The 18,658-nt window shown below is 42.6% G+C and overlaps 1 protein-coding gene and 1 long non-coding RNA gene across 4 annotated transcripts; one reads left to right on the top strand and one right to left on the bottom strand.

The window, feature by feature from the left end:
• The first annotated feature begins 1,601 nt into the window (after positions 1–1,601).
• Positions 1,602–7,970, top strand: LOC127005370 (zinc finger protein 8-like). 3 transcript variants are annotated; one of them, XM_050874169.1, is made up of 3 exons: positions 1,602–1,765; positions 2,516–2,708; positions 4,951–7,970. In XM_050874169.1, the coding sequence occupies exon 3, from the start codon at positions 5,478–5,480 to the stop codon at positions 6,981–6,983; it is 1,506 nt and encodes a 501-aa protein (XP_050730126.1). In that variant the 5' UTR covers positions 1,602–1,765; positions 2,516–2,708; positions 4,951–5,477; the 3' UTR covers positions 6,984–7,970. The 3 variants fall into 3 exon arrangements, with proteins under 3 accessions (XP_050730126.1, XP_050730125.1, XP_050730128.1); XM_050874168.1 differs by lacking the exon at positions 2,516–2,708 and having other exon boundaries at positions 1,607–1,765; XM_050874171.1 differs by lacking the exon at positions 2,516–2,708 and having other exon boundaries at positions 1,607–1,799.
• Positions 7,971–8,112: 142 nt separating this feature from the next.
• On the bottom strand, positions 8,113–18,394 carry LOC127005371 (uncharacterized). The gene is made up of 3 exons (XR_007758447.1): positions 14,354–18,394; positions 13,536–14,047; positions 8,113–13,435 (listed from the first exon to the last, which is right to left on the bottom strand). It is a non-coding gene; the product is annotated as an uncharacterized LOC127005371 (long non-coding RNA).
• Positions 18,395–18,658: the final 264 nt, after the last annotated feature.

The raw sequence follows: 18,658 nt of genomic DNA, 5'->3' as shown, positions 1-18,658 counted from the left end.
GAGGCGGTATATAGTGACGCCAGATGTTCACGGCCATGTGTCGAGGCAGCGGAAAGGGTGAGTGATACGACATGGGAGATATGAGTGAAATGCTGACTCGGAGTGCCTGCCGGAGACCCATCTGGCGCAGGGCTTGAGCAGAGAGAATTCGAGAGGGACATTAACAAGGTGGTGGTTAGGAGGGAAACACATTTACGTCTAACACACCTTGACATCTGAAGGAGCAATTAACCCAACTCCCGACTGTACCCGAAATTAATGCGTATGTAGTGGCTATTGATCATTTTTGTCTTTATATAACTTTCCTCTTTTTCTTTTCCATCCCTATAATTTTCTCTTTCAATCTTTTTACTTCGATCGTCTCGTGGTTTTGAGTCGGTTTTGTTTTCTCTCTCTCTCTCTCTCTCTCTCTCTCTCTCTCTCTCTCTCTCTCTCTCTTATGGCCATGTTCATTGTATTAGTAGGTTATTATCTAAATATCTCGTCTGACGTGCACTTGTTCGACGTACTCCCTGGTGCTGATATATACCAGCTCCCTCCTCTCTCGGGCCAGGCAGCCATATATTAGCTCTCCGCCCTGTGTGAGGCAATTATTGCAGCTGTGCTAATAATGTGCGGCTCCAAACAGCACATGCACCACCAGAGAGGCTGACGGATCTTGGGGTCGATCATTAGGCATGTGTTCATTGCATCGTGTACGCGCGCTCCTAGCTGTTTAAGTGCTGGAATTATTTACTAATCTAATGCTCGGTAGACGCTAGTATAATGCCGTGTGGTCATGTGTATCGACTAAGCTATATAGTGATAAATATTGTCTCGTACAGTATTCCCGACTCGCTCAGTCAAGAAGGCGAGGCCGATCGAGGCATACATGTAAGTATTTCCTGCTTGGCTCGGCGGGAAGAAAAGATTGATTGATTGATAGTTTATTGTTGCAGGTAAACAACAAGGGAGAAGGGAGGAACATGCCATCCCTACCCCCAGGCAGGACAGAGTGAGATTATACAACAAAAGGAAAGTACTGAGAAAGAAAGACCAAAGGGAAAAAAAAGAGAGTAAAGAGTATACGTAAATAAGAAAGGGGAAGGGATCGAAAGAGGAATAAAAAAGAGCATGCAAGAGATAGAGAGAAAATTAAGGGATCGATCGGTCAGAGAAGAAGAAATTAAACTGTAATAATGGAAACAAACAAAAGGAAAGTATAGGGATAAAGAATTAAAGGCCAAGGGAAAAAAAAAGAGTAAAGAGTAAATAAGAAAGGGGAAGGAAAAGAGGAATAAAAAAAAGTGAGCTTAAGAGAAGATAGAAAAAAAGGAAGGGTCAGAGAAGAAGAAGAAGAGGAAGCAGGAAAAAAAAGGAAAAAGAGTATAAAAATAGTAACAAATAAGATAGAGGAAGGAAAAGGGGAATATAAAAAGAGAAGATATAGGAGAAAAAGGAAGGGTCAGAGAAGAAAAAGAAGAAGAAGAGGAGGACAAAAAAGGAAAAAAAGAGTAATTAAATAAAATAGAGGAAGAAAAAGAGGAAGAAAAAAGATTGATTGATTGATAGGTTAATTTACTGTTGCAGGCATACAACAAAGGAGAAGGAAGGAAAAAGAGAGCAAGAGTAAATAGGGAAAAAAAAGGAAGGGTCAGAGGAGAAGAAGAAGAAGAAGAAGGACAAAAACGTCACTCGAGTGCTGGGGGCTGTGAGGCGATGAGGTGGTGCTGAGTGCTGACCTCCACCCACGCCACAGCAGCCACACGGGAGCACTGCTGACGTGGTGAGTGCTGTGTGGAGGCTCAGCAAGGCCGCGGGTGCTGTGAAATACTGTGCTTTAAATTAATAATATAGTGGTTGTGTGTTGCTGTGTTGTCATGACGTGTTTGTTGCTGTGTGCTGCCCAAGGAGTCTTTATTAGTATTATAGTCTCCCTGGTGCTGCCTAAATGCTGTGTGCTGTGTTAGTGTGCTTACGTGAGTGGTGTGGGCGTGTGATGTGCTGTGTGCTGCCTACGTGCTGATGTTGCTATGTTATTATTACGTGAGTGCTGTGTTACGAGGTATGTGTTGTGTGCTAAGTGCTGTGATTGTGCTGTGGGCGTGAGTGACCTGTGTGTTGTCTTGAGTGTTGATGTTGCTGTGTCATTTTTCCTACGTGAGTGCAGTGTTTGTGTTGTGTGTGTGTGTGTGTTACGAGTTAGGTGCTATGTGCTCCCTATGTGCTGTGTTATCATTACGTGGGTGGGCGTGTGAGTGCTACGAGGTATGTGCTGTTATGTTTGTTATTATGTGAGTGCTGTGCCTGTGTTCACGTGTGCTGTGGGTGTGTAGGTGAGTGCTGTGTGCTGCCTAGCTAAAGGGTCTGTACCAATAATATAATGGAAGGCTGTTCTGTCAGTATAAAGCCGTATAGGGGAGGGGAGGTTAATTTTGGTATAGGCTTATTTGTTTTGCTTCAGTTTGTCCTTTAGGTCATTTTATTTCTTTATTTTCCTTCCACTCCCTTCTATTCCCTTTCCTTTCTTTTTAAGGGAGAGTGTTTGATACTGCAGGAAGGTCTGGACAAGATCAAGGATGTCAGAATGAAGACAGACAGACACACAGACACCCAAGGAGTCTAAGGAGATTCTGTACAGACCCCAGTGGTGTATATAAGTCCGTGTTGAAGGGTGGGCAGGTCTCAAGTTTCAAGACATCCTGGTTACCACAGTTTGCCTTCCCTAGGTAAGCATTTTACCATGAATTCCTACCTGGATTTCTTACCATGTCCCCATCCAGGTAAGAAATCCAGGAAGGAATTCATGGGAAAGTGCATAGTACCTAGGGAAGGCAAACAGTGGTAACTTGGATGTCATGCTGGCCCTGTTTACCTTAGTGATAGTAAAGAGGCAGGGAGCTAACTACTCATAAGGGTGCCTCTTCTCTGTGCATCTCTCTCAAAGTTGTCAAATCTGTTTTTAAAGGTGTTGATGCAAGGGCTGCAGACGACACTTTCAGGTAGTAGTTTATTCCTATTGTTTATTGCCCTTGCGTCGAAGAAATTTCCTCTCTTTTGAGTTCTTACCCTGGGTTTTTGGAGCTGGAGACAATGACCCCTTGTAGTGATATTGTCCCGGGGGTAATGGATTCTTAGCTGCCACAGGCTCGAGGGCCAATGTGACAGAGATGAGCACCGAGGCCACACCCAGCTATAGCCCCCCACTCTACCTATGTTTTGTTTTGTTTTCATTCACTTTCTTAAGCTCCCATTTCTGTGAGGGTCAAAAGTAAAGTAGAGGTAAAGTTAAAAGAAAACAATACTGGTAATAATAATTGACCTCTCTTTTAGCCACTCTTTACTTTTGTCTGTTGTGGGAGCGGTGAGTAGTGAGCTTTCTTTTCTTTTTTTTTTTACACTTTTTGTTGCCCTTGAGCCATCTCCTTTGTTGTAAAAAAAAAATCAGTAAAGGGAAGGTCGGTTTTGATTAGAGAGACTTTTTTCTGATTTATTTTTGCCCTTGAGCTGCTTTGTTTACTATATACGTACATAGATATTAAAAAAAGAGAGAATTGTGTGAGGAAAGGGGTGGGGTAGGGGTGAGTGGTCATCCCTCATTTTCCCTATTGACACATTACTATTATTATTATTATTATTATTACTGAGATCCACAAAAGGGCACCAATGATAAAAAATATATATATAAACCCAAACAGTCTTGTCAGTGAGCAGACATGGAAATAAAAACTAAAAGACAGTGACAGTCAAGTATGGAAAAGAAAAAAAAAAATAATAATACAGCAAAAGGGAAGGTCAGTTTAAGCCTTGCAGTACTGAACCTCCCATTGCTTTTAGAGTCAAAGGGGTGAGTAGATGTAGATACAGATGCAGGTGTGTACAAAACCTCTTTCAAGGGGAGAGTATCAATATTCTCCACCCAAAATTGACCTCGCTTCTATCCTCTCATTGTTTTTCTGTCACTGGAGTAGTATCTAATAAGCTTATAGATACAGATGCAGGTGTGTACAAAACCTCTTTCAAGGGGAGAGTATCAATATTCTCCACCCAAAATTGACCTTGCTTCTATCCTCTCATTGTTTTTCTGTCACTGGAGTAGTATCTAATAAGCTTGTAGATACAGGTGCAGGTGTGTCCAAAACCTCTTTCAAGGGGAGAGTATCAAAATTCTTCACACAAAATTGACCTCTCTTCTGTCCTCTCATTGTTTTTCTGTCTCCGAAGTAGAATCTAACAAGCTTTTTTTGTTGTTTTGTTGTTTGCCCTTGAGCTGCCTCCCTTGCTGTATAAAAAGAGCTGTGTAATGCCTCCCACTTGACTTTGGTTTGAGATTTTGTGGGCGCTGTGGACAAGACTCTGCATTAATGAGTTGAGTACACACCCTCACAATGGTTGTGTTGTGGACGTGTGAGTGTCCTGTGTGCTGTGTAAGTACTGATGTTACTGTGTTATTCCTACATGAGTGCTGTGGTTGTGTGTGTGTGTGTGTGTGTGTGTGTGTGTGTGTGTGTGTGCTACGAGTTAGGTGCTATGTGGTACCTATGTGCTGTGTGCTGTGTTATCATTACGTGGGTGGGCGTGTAAGTGCTACGAGGTATGTGCTGTGAGGGCTGTGTGCTGTTATGTTTGTTATGATGTGAGTGCTGTGCCTGTGTTCACGTGTGCCGTGGGCGTGTAGGTGAGTGCTCGGGTTGTCTGGCTGCCTCTTGTTAATTCTCTGCTTGTTGCTGGTGTTGTGCCATGGCTTGTTATACTGTAGAGAAATCTGTATACATACTGTAAATATTGTGACATACGGTACTGTAGGTATGTCCATCAGGGAATAGTGATCTGAAGAGGTGGATTGCTTAATTTCCCTTCATTTTTATGGTTAAGAATTAAACTATATATAAAAACAACAACCAGCATTATCAAATTCTGAATTCCCTTATTACATTAATGTCTAAAGTTTTCTGTTTCACTTTCCCTCAGGTTTGTATTGATTAACAGCATCCTGGCTCATCCAGTAAGCTTCCTAATCAAGATCACAGAACCCAGCGAAACCAGATGAATACAGCCAGCTTGGCTTCCCCATAAGACAGCAAGGCAAACGATAAGGTAAAAATAAAATGAAAGCCTTGTAGATGCCTGGAGATGGAGAGCAGCATGTGCAATGGCCACAGTCTCACATCCTTGCTGTCTCTTGCGGCCCCACCAAGCGACGAGCCTCCCCTGCTGAAGAGAGGGAGTGGCCATGTCCATCTCGACCTGTGTTGAATCTCCACTCCAATGTGAACACAAAGTCTCTACACATGCACACAGGGACGCACAGCTGAGCCAGTGCACACGTAGAGGACTGCCCCGGCCACCAGCCCACTGGAGGCCTGCGGCGAATCTCCGCTCACATGTACACCCGAGGCCTCCACACACACACACGGGAACGCACAGCTGAGCGGAGGGTGTACACGTAGAGGACCGTCCCGACCACCGGCCCGCTGGAGGCCTCGGGGAAGGAGAGGATGGCCCGGGCCAAGAAGAAAGTCTCCTGCCAGGACTGCGACAGGACTTTCGGCCGCAAGGGTGAGCTGCAGCAGCACCGGCGCGAAGAGCACAGCCGCAAGAACATGTGCCCCATCTGCAAGCGCGCCTTTGAGTCTGAGAAGCGGCTCAAGATGCACTCCCAGTTCCACAATGCCGGCGGGGAGTACAAGTGCTTCTACTGCCCCAAGCAGTTCAACAAGGCATGGAAGATGAAGATCCACCTGGTGAACCACAGCGGCCGTCCGTCCTACATCTGCGAGTACTGCGGGGACGACTTCCTCTACCCGGGCAAGATTGTGGCGCACCTCAAGCGAGTGCACCAGGTGGTCCTGGCCTGCAAGGACTGCGGCTTTGCCATCCCCCTGGTGCGCAGCCCTCACAAGTGCAGGATCTATGGCTGCAAGGACTGCCTCTCATCCTTCGCCACCAAGGTGGAGTTGGCAGAGCACGTGGACACCCACGCGGGCCGGTGTGCCCCACCAGTCCACCTGCTGCCGGAGGAGCTGGACCCTTCCTCGCCGCCCCAGGACACGAGGCAGCAGTGTGAGGGGTACCTGGGGGTCCAGCAGGCTTGTGACACCCCTCAGGAGGCCCCCTTACAGAACGGAAGGGAGAAGAACGGGGACTGTGAATCTCCGGAGGCTGTCCTGGGGGTGGCTGAGGACACTTATCCTGCCAAGGCCAACGGTGTCAAGAGGCATCGAGGGAATGAGAGTAGAGTCAACAGGGTGTCTTGGCAAGGCCCTGACAATGCTTTTAACGGGGTGCGGGGCAGTGAGTGTGGCAGAAGGGTCAGTCCAGGCAGTGGTGTGGCTGAGGAGCCCTGCAAAGCCCGTCTACAGCACCTGGAGGTTAACGAGAGACTATCAAGGGATGCGCTGGTCAGTCCAAGCCCCCCCAGCACGCCCACCCGGTGCACGCTGGCAAACTACAGTGACGTGTCAAGGGACAGCATTAGTGAGTGGACGCTGGTGGTGCAGGGACACTGTGCGACTGTTAACACGTCTGTGATACGAGACAAGAGGGAGGCGGAGGGGAATGAGGAGGCTAAGGAGACCGAGCCACCTTCGTACTTCTCTTCCATACTCCTGAGGTCTCCGAGCAGGGATCTGAGGAGTGGGTTCAAGGTCCCGGATGCAGGGATGGGTGTGTGGAAGAAAGTTGAGACACCCATCTCCAGATCTCTCCGCAGGAAGCAGGACGAGCTGGACCGGGCGGCGAAGAAGAGGGACTTGCTCAACACACTCCAGTTCTATGTGGACACGGACGCCAGACTGACACAGCGCAGCCAGACGTCCTTCAAGTCCTGGCTCACAGGCGACTCCTTCTCGTCCTCGTCCCCGGAACATGACTATGTGTTTGGGTTTGAGGCGAGTGTGTCGGTGGGGAGCCGCAGCGAGGAGGCGCACCACTACTACTTCAACAAAAAGATCCCGAAGAAGGCAAAAGTGGACATGACCTTTGAGGACTTGTGTCTCTTCTGAGGAGGAGGACGTAAGCTGCCGCTGCACCGCCATCACCGCCGCCATCGCCACACGCTTTGATCAGGGACTTGATGAGTGGTATTTTTCCTTCTTATGTATTGAGATCATGTGCCACAGTGTTTTCCGAATTTTTATTATTGAGAGTTAATATATATCTGACATAACATTATTTATTTTAAGGAGTGATCATTGTCCTCTTCTTCTTCGTATGTCTTGATTATCTCCCGACAATTCTGAATGTGTATGTAAAGTAATTATTGACATTTCCAATAATTTAATAGTGTAGTGCTGTGTGTTTACTCACATTGAAGTTAATCTCTTGTCAAGCACCCTTCTCCCCCTCCCAACCCTTCCCTGAAAATCTATGTATAGTAAATTTGAGGAAGAAATTTTGCCTCTGAAAGTAGTATCAGTATAAAAGTTGACCCCACAAATTTACTTTCAGAATATCATAAAGAATTTGATCTTGTTGAAACATAGTCACCAATGTAAAAGTCAACCCCACAAATTTGCCTTGAAGTTGATTTTGACGTGAGTAGCTACAGTGATTTTGCATGCAAGAACATATGTGATTTTCTTGTATAATTTCCACACACATCATTCTTAGGGTTATGCATGCAAGCAAGTCCTTTATATATTCAACATCACTAGGAAGGAAGGAGTGTGAAAGTCAGCCCCTCAAACTTACCTTCAGAACATCATAAAGAAGTTGATTTCGACATGAGTTGTTACAGTGATTTTGCATGTAAGAACATATGTGATTTCTTTGTATAATTTCCACACATATATCATTCATAGGGTTATGCATGCAGGGAAGTCCTTTATAAATTTAACATCACCAGGAAGGAGTGTGAAAGTCAGCCCCTCAAATTTACTTTCTGAAAATCATGAAGTTGATTTTGACATGACTAGTTAGGGGGTCGTATTATAAGACATTTTCGTCTCCCAAGAACAGCTATTTGACAAGGCTTTCATAGGAGTTGTGGGGATTTCCAGAAGTAGTTCTATGACCCTGGTGGTAGTTTGACCCTTCCTCTGTACCATGAACCTGAGGAAACACTCATTAGAACCTGATTGACTCCCTCTTTGACCCTTAGAAATAGATGATGTTAGAAACGAAAGTGTCTTGTAATACTGACCACAGTGATTTTGCATGCAAGAACATATGTGATTTCTTTGTATAATTTCCACACCATCATTCTTAGGGTTATGCATGCAAGCAAGTCCTTCCCGTGTCTGTGGGTGGTTGATGGCAACCACGCACCTGACCTTCTCTACCTTCCAGTGGTGCTAGGTATGGAAGACAGTCTCTTTATATATGCAAGCCAACATCAGGGCTCTAAGATAAGGTGTTGTAGGGGTATGCTAGTCTCAACGCAGGAACAGTACGGCCAACGTCTGAAGTGCAACTACTGACAGAGTGACTCACGTGAGATCTGACTGGGGAAGCGTCCATCTGAGGTCCATTTAGACGAGCGACACTTTCCTTAGCTATTATTGTGTCCCTTCCCCCCTCAGCCAGTCCACCCGTCCTGGTGTAGATAGGATAAAAAGTAGCTTGGATAGTACACTGTTTATTCGCATAGCAGTAAGAATCATGTGTTTTATCGACAGTTTGTTTAGTAGGTATAGATATGCAAATGGGAGATGCAGACTGGGTTGAAAGACGACATGGCTGAGTGAAGTAAAGCTGAACTGTTCTATATAGTAATTTATGTCTCACAAAACATACACTCGTACTCCTACGGAACCCCAAAACGTTTCCCAAGGCTTAGAACTATTGATGTAGACACTTGCGATTCACGGCATTTTGTATATAAGAACATAAGGAGTCTGCAGGAGGCTGGTAGTGCATACGACCTCCGCTGTCAACACTAGACTATTTCCTCGCTGTAGACAGACTCACGTGAGCAGATCTGGGTGAGAGGGAGCTTCTGCAGTCCACTTCGACACATATTAGTCACAGCAAGACACATATTAGTCACAGCATATTGTACATACTACCTCCGTCGTAGGCTAAAGGCTGTTCTATCCTCACCCACACCTCGTCTTGCAGCACTTACGCCACAAGACTCGCACATTGTATAAACTCCCCATGGTGTGCACAAACAGTAGATGGGACAGGCAGTGAGTGAGTGGTCCTCCTCTGTTGCCCTTCCTTCAGAGCTGTTCCTAATACTGTATGCAATAAGGTCTTGCCTCTGTAGTTGTATGTTAAGGATGTTACTATTGCAGGTTATGATGTCTCTGATGCTCACCAATTTCCCGGCTGATGTGGAATTACTCCTTGTTCCAGATGTTTTAGATTCGCTCTAGCAATACACAGGGAGGGAGGGAGGAAGGGGAGGGGAACACACTCTTTGGCATGTGGTAGTGTGTATGTGCTTGTGGAAAGGTTGACGGCATGTAACAGTCAGTTCCCCCCCATGGATATACTCAAGTGATATCAACAGGTGGTTAGGACAAGGTTTCTGCATCTTCTTTTGACTTATTTCACTTTGTATTGCTTCATAGGTCCTCCTCCTCCTCTTGGTCCTCTCTTTCCCTTCTTCACACACACACAACTTGTCAGTGACGTTATATTATTCATCTTTCTTCACTTCTAATACACTATCGCACAATAATTAACTATAATATAAATTGAACCCCCAGAAAAGTAGTATTCAAACAAGACTTCACTCCCTAATCTTTGCTTGAATAAATCACTTAAGAACTTCAACCTTTACGCAAGTACGTACACACACAACATGCATTGGCTTAGTCTAGTTCGGCACTCAAAATTAGCACTTTAATCCCGCAAAATACGTCTTTCATATTATCGTAACTAAGAGGTTAAGAAGAATGTGCGCAACAGCCGTCATGCAAGTCGGTAGTCATGGTTGTCGGCACCAAAGTTGTCCATTGCACCGGCGGAAAGCAAAATTATTACTTGGTACAAATTATTATGTCTGTGTAGTGTGATAGGAAGAGTGTTCACCCTATGGCAACGCTTTTGGTCATGCTCCCGACACCCTGCTGGATGGTCCTTTAGTCTGTGGTGTTTGGACATGTTATCTCGACGTATTCGGATTCACTTTAAAAAAGAATTTAAACTAACGCAATTTTTACTCAGTAGATCATATTTCGCAACATATTTTCACTTCCAAATTAAAAGAGAACACGAACTAACACAAATTCTTAATCAAAACATAATTTTTTTTTATATTTGCACTTATATATAAAAAAATCGCAGAGTAAAACAAGTAACACAATATTTTCATCAACACATCATCTGTCTTGATACATTCTCACTCTCACTTTAAAAAAGAACACAAACTAACACAAATCCCTCGTCAACACATCATAGTTCATCAATTTTTACCATCAAATCAGTGACACAGTTCTGCACTTCATGCCAATCAAATTTAAGATAAAAAATAAATAAAGTTTTTGCCGTAGGGTCAGCATTCGTCTCGACCGACTCGCTGGAATGGGCCGTGATAGTGAGGTCAAGCCAGGGTCACCGAGGGGTCTGGCGAAGAAGGTCTGGCCGTCTATTATGGGGGAACCGAGGGGCGTAATGAGCCACTGATAACCCCATACTGTTGCATCAAAATAAATCTCACCGTAGGCTAAGAATTGAGGCGTCTTGAGGAGAAGGAGCATAAGGGACAGAGATATTTTTTCCTTAGTTTGTACTGGGAAAGACAGTCGAGACTACACATTGCAGGAAGAACAAGGTATAAGTTACAAGGGAAAAGGGACTCTCAGTACACCAAATAGAAGCCTTGTTTTTTCTTCTACCTGGGAAAGACAGACCAGACTCCACACCCCAGGAAGAACAAAGTAGAAGTTGCAAGGGAAAAGCAACCCTCAGTACACCAAATAGAAGGCTTGTTTTTTTGTTCTACCTGGGATGTGTAAATATAGCTTGTCTCTCCCAGAGAAAATGGCTGTCCCCCTTACGTCCCTTCTCGTCCAGTGCCTCGTATGTTAATGTATCGCTGTTTATGTGTTTCTGGCTTTGTTGTGTTGACGAGTGACTTGCTGGGGTGACGCAGGAGACAGAGAGAAGGATGGAAGGGCAGAGAATCTAGAGGAGGCATTGGAGTCAGTCTAGTATTTTGATTCTTGATTTTTTGCCACCTTTAAGTTGAATTATACTTCAATATCGTGTGAAGAAGAAAAGCGTGTGGATATGAATTCAGACATTGGACGAAACATTTACTTTATTATCTGTATAGCTTTATGGATGGCCCGTGAACCCGTGTTGGTCACCCTCTGTGGTGGTAACGCGGCACTACCCTAAAAAGAACGGCTGCTCAACACACCGGTATGTACAACGTCTGGCATTTGTTTTCACCTCCAAGAGTTTTAATTTCGTCGTGGTATGATTTGCGTGAGGACTTGCGAAGAGTTGTTTTATTCCCATTATTGGCTGTTTCTTTTGTTAGGATGATCTAGTCTGGTATGGCATTATTATTATTACATTATGGCAGAAAAGGAAATACAGTCATACCTCGGTTACAAGCTTGTTTCATTCCGGAATTCACTCGCACACCAAAAAACTTGTTAACCCGGTAGCAGCGACGGGCTAAATTTGTGGCTTTGCCGTGTATCAGCGACAGGCCAAATTTCTGCCATGATATAAACCCCCCAAAATAGATGATGCATAAACTGATCACAAGTGCGTTGATATATATTATGAAATGGTTTGCGTGAGTGATAATTTTTTCTCATTATTCTCGCTTAGAGGGGCCTTTAAGAAACATGATCCCTGCAGCTACCGGGTTAACCAGAACTGTAGTACTGAAAACAAAGATTGCGTACTAGAGCACAAACATAAGCGGACACAAGCGCGCGGGTCCTACCTCTGCGAGTGTACACGGACTGAGACTCCCTTTCCATTGTTTTCCGCTCTGAGCACTTTCATCTTGCGGTGAACAAAGGGAACCCACATGCGTGTCTTCAACTTGTACAAACAGGATACTCGTACACCAAGTCACTGCTCATAAACCAAGGCAAGTCTAGTGATTTTTTTTTACTCGTAAATCAAAACGCTCGTAAAGTAAGTCATTTGTAAGCCGAGGTATTACTGTATCATGGACACAAATAAACAGTCTTTTTTTTATCATTAAGTCGCACTAAAATCGTAATATTATGGACATTGTGATACAGAAGGAATTACTTTAAACTGATGTGCAAACTTAGTGATCTTATTGTTATTATTATTATGATCGTGTGATTGTTATTACGATTGTACTATTAGTTTTTGTTGTTTTTATTTATACATTTGCAGTCAATGCGAAACAATTTATTATTGACAGAAATGTTAATGTATGCTTCACAATTGTATAAGTTAATGAACTGAGTGAATGCTATTTTTTTGTGTGTGTTTTGGTCAATCCAGAAACAATTCACAAACGTTGAAGTTGTTGCTGTTTGCATTTCTGTGTGTATTAATTGATGAATCCTGGTAGTAACAAGACCACAATGTACAAAGAGTGTCTAAAAATTAATAGTATCGATTTTGTTTAGTTGTACCTGTGATTTATGTTTTCTGTAATAGCCCTTCCTCCCCTTCTCAGTAGACATTTATCAGTTACGAATTCAGGGTTTGCTATGTACAGAGGAGTGGCTTTATCATTTAGCTCAATACCTGAACTATCTCCACTGCTTTACTTTCCTTTTTCCTCCCCTTCTCAGTAGACATTTATCAGTTACGAATTCAGGGTTTGCTATGTACAGAGGAGTGGCTTTATCATTTAGCTCAATACTTGAACTATCTCCACTGCATTACTTTACATTTTCCTCCTCCTTCCCAGCAGCCCTTTCTCATTTATGACTCTAGGGTTTGGTTGGTATGTACAGAACTTCAAAAAGAGAGGAGTGGGTATATCATTTAGCTCTATATCTGTAAACTATCTCCACTGCATTACTTAACATTTTCCTCCACTTCCCTGCAGGCTTTCTTTGAACATGGGTATCTTTGTTCATCTTGGAATCATACACATCAGATTATGACTTTCAATTCCTATTATGTGTATTTCTTTTTAATTTCTACCCCGAACTGTTCCCTGTTGATTCATGCCTCATAGATGTAGCCTTTTAATTTTACCTCATAACCTATTTCACCGATTTCTATCCTTTTCTTTCCATTTTTTCTATATCTTTTTATCAACATAAGACCATTAGTATCAGATCTGGACACATATTACCTGACTATTAGCTTCCCTTTTAACATAACATAACCTTTTAATTTAACCTTATAACCTTACTCAACCTTACCTTACCTTGCCTTGCCTTACCTTACCTTACCTTGCCTTGCCTTGCCTTACCTTACCTTACCTTACCTTACCTTACCTTACCTTGCCTTGCCTTACCTTACCTTACCTTACCTTACCTTACCTTGCCTTACCTTACCTTACCTTGCCTTACCTTACCTTACCTTACCTTACCTTGCCTTGCCTTGTCTTGCCTTGCCTTGCCTTGCCTTGCCTTGTCTTACCTTACCTTACCTTACCTTACCTTACCTTGCCTTACCTTGCCTTACCTTACCTTACCTTACCTTACCTTACCTTACCTTACCTTACCTTACCTTACCTCTCAGTTAACATAACATAACCTTCTAACCTTCTAATTTAACCTTATAACTTAACTCAACCTTACCTTACCTTACCTTACCTTACCTTACCTTAACTTAACTTAACTTTACCTCTCAGTTGACATAACCTAACCTTCTAACCTTCTAATTTAACCTTATAACTTAACTCAACCTTACCTTACCTACCTTAACTTTACCTCTCAATGGACTCTCTGTTCCTGTTTGTCAAGGTGTTTAGAATGACCAAGGATTCCCTGTTGTACCTTTAATAAGCACATCATTGTACCCTAACATTTACGATATACCTGATCACTACCTTATATTATACCTCTTAGTTGAGTCTCCATTTGTTCTTGTTCGCCGAGGCATTTAGCATTGTTTAACGAGGTGTTTAGATTGATCAAGGACTCTCTGTTGTACCTTCAAACCACATCATTGTATCCTAACACCTATTATATACCTGATCATTGCCTACCTTTACCTCTTTGTTGAGTCTCCATTCGTTCCTGTTCGCTGAGGCATTTAGCATTGTTCAACGAGGTGTTTAGATTGATCAAGGACTCCCTGTTGTACCATCAAACCACATCATGGTATCCTAACACCTATTATATACCTGATCATTGCCTACCTTTACCTTTTAGTTGAGTCTCCATTCGTTCCTGTTTGCCGAGGCATTTAACATTGTTCAACAAGGTGTTTAGATTGATCAAGGACTCCCTGTTGTACCTTCAAACTGCATCATTGTATCCTAACACCTATTATATACCTGATCATTGCCTACCTTTACCTCTTAGTTGAGTCTCCATTCGTTCCTGTTCGCCGAGGCATTTAGCATTGTTCAACGACCCCTTACTGTTGTACCCTCACTGAGTTAACATTGTACCTGTGTTGTTGACGCCCTCCAAGCAGGGATTTATGCATTATGTTATACAGTTCTCTCAGGTATCACATCACCGGCTGAATGCACTGTTTATTATGCATCTTTGCCAGGTCAGGCCTCCCAAGCTATCCCCAATCCCTTTAGAGGAGAGGTGAGTACTGTGCTCATGTCTACAGGTGCTCAAAACTGTTCCTGATTCTTGCTTTTGTTATGGGTGTCAGGGTGAGTTTCTGTCTCCTCTTTATTTTCTTTCTTCCTATCTATCTATCTGTCCCTTTAGAGGAGAAGTAAGTACTGTGCTCATGTCTACAGGTCCTCAAAATTGTCCCTGATTCTTGCTTTTGTTATGGGTGTCAGGGTGAGTTTCTGTCTCCTCTTTATTTTCTTTTTTCCTATCTATTATCTATCTGTATCTATCTATCCCTTTAGAGAAGTGAGTACTGTGCTCATGTCTACAGGTGCTCAAAAGTTTCCCTGATTCTTCCTTTTGTTATGGGTGTCAGGGTGAGTTTGTCTCCTCTTTATTTTTTTCTTCCTGTCTGTCTATCTATCTATATCTTACTTTCTTACTTTCTTTTTCCTTTCCTTCCTTCCTATATTCACTCATTCACTCTTTTCTTCCTTCCTTCCTTTGTTTCTTTCTCCTCCTTGTTCAATGTTTATTGTTGTCTTCCTTTTCTTGTTCTTCGTCTAGTTCTTGTTCTCATTCTTCATCTTCTTAAATTTTCTTCTACTTTCTTTGATTATTGCTTTTTTGTCCTCCTCTACTATGATTCCTTTTCCTCCTCCTCCTCCTCCTCTTCCCATCTTTCACTCTGTTCAAGTTGTTCATTAGAGGGTTTCTGGTTCTTTCTTGTCCTTGTTCTCATTCTTTTCTTCATCTAAAATTTTCTTCTACCTCTGAGTATTGCTTTTTTGTCCTCCTCTACTATGATTCCTTGTCCTCCTCCTACCATCTTTCTTCCTTTATCTTTCTCAATATCCTGCTTTTCTTGTTCTTATTCTTCATATTCTTTTTCTTCTTCCTTTTTTAATTTTCTCTTCTCTTCTTCCCTTCTATGCTTCTTCCTATGTATGTACACCTATGTATGTACTCAGTAAGTTTTTTATTTGGATATTGCAAAAGATTATCATTGCATCTCTTAAGGCTTTTGTTGTCACCTCCAAAATTTCTGGAGGTAGCAATCAGATTTTTTTTCTTCAGGAAAGGCACATTTTGTGCTCTTTCACAGAAAAGTAGCACCCTATTTACTACTCAGCCAGATAGTGTTGAAGTGCAAGGGAAAGTAAAACTCCTTCCCAAAAGAACTGGAGGAGTGCGCCCTCTTTTCATGGGTGTTTATACAAGCTTGGGTGGTGACAAGCTAAAAGCCAGCATGTGGCTTATCAGATACCTTGTCGCCAACATGGAAGAAGTCTTTAAAAGGCCACCTGGACTTGTAGAGCAATAGAAAAATGCTCTGTCTGTGCTGGGAAATGAGGGAGATCTCTATTATGTTAAGACAGTATAAAAGATGCCTTTGGCTCAGTTGATACCAGCTTGCTGTAAAAACTTATGTACTATACTGTGAGTCAGAATTCTCGGAAGAAATCAAGAAATTCTATACTGCAAGAAAAGGCAGGAGAAAGTACCATGTAGGTATTCCTTGACCTTCAATAGGTCATCAAGGTGCTCCAGGAGGACCTTCAGGAGGCATTCAAGTAACAATCAAGGTAAAATAAATGATTTCATTGCAGACAAACTACTTGGGACAGTAAAGATTTTCCTTCCACTCAGTCTCATATTTTGAAAATGTGTGGCACCTGGGAATGATTAGTGGCTGTAAGATCCAAGCACTGGTGAACCACGCATGTGATCACTTTGGTAAATATAACACAAAAAGTGCCATTTTCAAAGCAGTAAATAAAGTTTTTTCCTCCTCCTCCTCCTTCCCTCCTTTCTCTATCCTTCTCTATTCCTTCCTTCATCATATCATCTCCCTTTCTCCCACCCTTCTTTCTCTTCCTCCTCCTCTTCTTCTTGCATCAGTATTTGTTCACCCTCATAATTTGTATAAAAACCTCAATTATTTGCAAGTGTAAAACTCCAGATATTTCTCTTGATACACACACACAAAACATGAGACTTTATATATACGTGACACCTGCCTCATGATTTGCCATATGTAATAAACAACCTGTAAGCACCACATGTAATAAGCACATAGGTAAATATTAAGTGGCGAGAGAATGCATATTTTGTACTTAGATGAAATGAATTTTCTTTTGTATGTTTGTTTGCACTTTGTCTGTTCTAAAGAGTCCACCAACCAGCTATTCCTCTAAGCCTCACCCCTTTTCCTACCTTCTTATAACCTAGAGTCATTGATTTTTGTGCTGAACTCACTTAAACCTATTTCTGCACTGGTCGATATGAAGGGAGTTTGTTCCAGTGCCTGATAAACAATGTTCGCACTGTGGTAAAGCTAGTCCTCTAAATCTCAGCCTTTCCCTCACCTTATTATTACCTAGAGTCATTGATTTTAGCACTGACTTCACTTCAAACACTTTCTACACTGATCGATATGAAGGGAGTTTGTTCCAGTGACTGAGAAACAATGTCCACACTATCATAACAGCTAGTCCTCTAAACCTCACCCTTTCCTCACCTTCCTTTTACCCAGTCATTGATTTTAGCACTGACTTCACTTAAACCTCTTTCTACACTAATTGATATGAAGGGAGTTTGTTCCAGTGACTGAGAAACAATGTCCACACTATCATAACAGCTAGTCCTGTAAACCTCACCCCTTCCTCTCCTTCCTTTTACCCAGAGTCATTGATTTTAGCACTGACTTCACTTAAACCTCTTTCTACACTGATTGATATGAAGGGAGTTTGTTCCAGTGACTGAGAAACACTGTCCACACTATCATAACAGCTAGTCCTCTAAACCTCACCCCTTCCCACACCTTATTATTACCCAGTGTCACTTTTCTTAGCAACGACTTCACTTCAAACACTTTCTACACTGATCATATGAAGGGAGTTTGTTCTAGTGACTGAGAAACAATGTCCACACTATGGTAAAAATGTCCTATAAATCTCACCCCTTCCCTCACCTTCTTATTACCCACCGTCACTGATCTGAGCACTGACTTAACTTCAAACACTTTCTGTATCAAATTATATGAAGGGAAGGGACTCGAGTAGCTGGCTGGTGGAAGCTGTAGTTCACTTATCATTACGTTAAGCTAAGCACACTGGTGTCTGTTTCAAGCACTCTAGGGCATTAAGACTCACTACTACTACACGGGCAAAAGAAAGTGGCATTACGTACATAGTAAAAAAATTACCAGAATTAGTTGCAAATATATCTAATGTATCTATATTTTAAGAGAGTGGCATTATGTAATTGTGTCCAGGGTTTGTTGAGGTGCAGTCGTGGGTAATATCAGTCCACTTTCCTCTTGAACTCGCTGTGAATTAGGTGTTCCTCTTTGCAAGTTCGAGGAGGCTCCCAAGTCACGAGGAGATCAGAGTAATGTGGGTTAGTAACAGATAACTCACTGTGAATTGGTTGTCCCTATTTGCAAGTCCGAGGAGACTACCAATTCACAAGGAGATAAGAATAATATGGGTTGACAATTTGGCTCACATCTGCACTGTACGCCAAAGCCAGATGACGCCTGACTAGTCGAAGAGAGGCAGGACTTCAGAGTGTATTGTCTTGTTATATTCACTGTGGAACATATATAGGCCATGCACATGAGCTTCATCCATGAGGAGATGCGAGGGAGAGAAAAAGGATGAGGAAATATATGTCTATGGATGTGAACGAACCAAAATATGTATGAGTATCAAGACAGCTCTGTAACTAAAATTGATCTTTGTCTTTTGGTCTTTTACTCTCTACCTTTTTTATATATAAGGCTGTACCGAGGCTGCCATGCCCACCCCATGATAATGCCTCACTGCAGCCGCACACATGATGTTATTTCGCCCATCCTCAGGCCATAATGGTGAGCTGTGTTCTGTTTTTCTTTCCTGCTTAAATTTTCATATGGCAGAATCTAGTTTCTTATGTTATGAATGTTACTTTTAGAATTTAGATCCCCCAATTTTTTATTTTATTTTTTTATTTTTTTTATTTTTTTTATACAGGATGGCCCTTCATGGTACAGCTGGCTGGACGACATCATGGACTGGAGTGTGTCCCAGCATCTCTAGTGT

The sequence above is a fragment of the Eriocheir sinensis genome, chromosome 30 (assembly GCF_024679095.1).
Source record: "Eriocheir sinensis breed Jianghai 21 chromosome 30, ASM2467909v1, whole genome shotgun sequence".
Taxonomy (NCBI): Eukaryota; Metazoa; Arthropoda; class Malacostraca; order Decapoda; family Varunidae; genus Eriocheir; species Eriocheir sinensis.
This window is presented reverse-complemented; position numbering and strand designations above follow the sequence as displayed.

Bases quoted from the DNA above. Each gene is read 5' to 3' on its own strand.
- LOC127005370 (XM_050874169.1), top strand. From the start codon at position 5,478: ATGGCCCGGGCCAAGAAGAAAGTCTCCTGCCAGGACTGCGACAGGACT.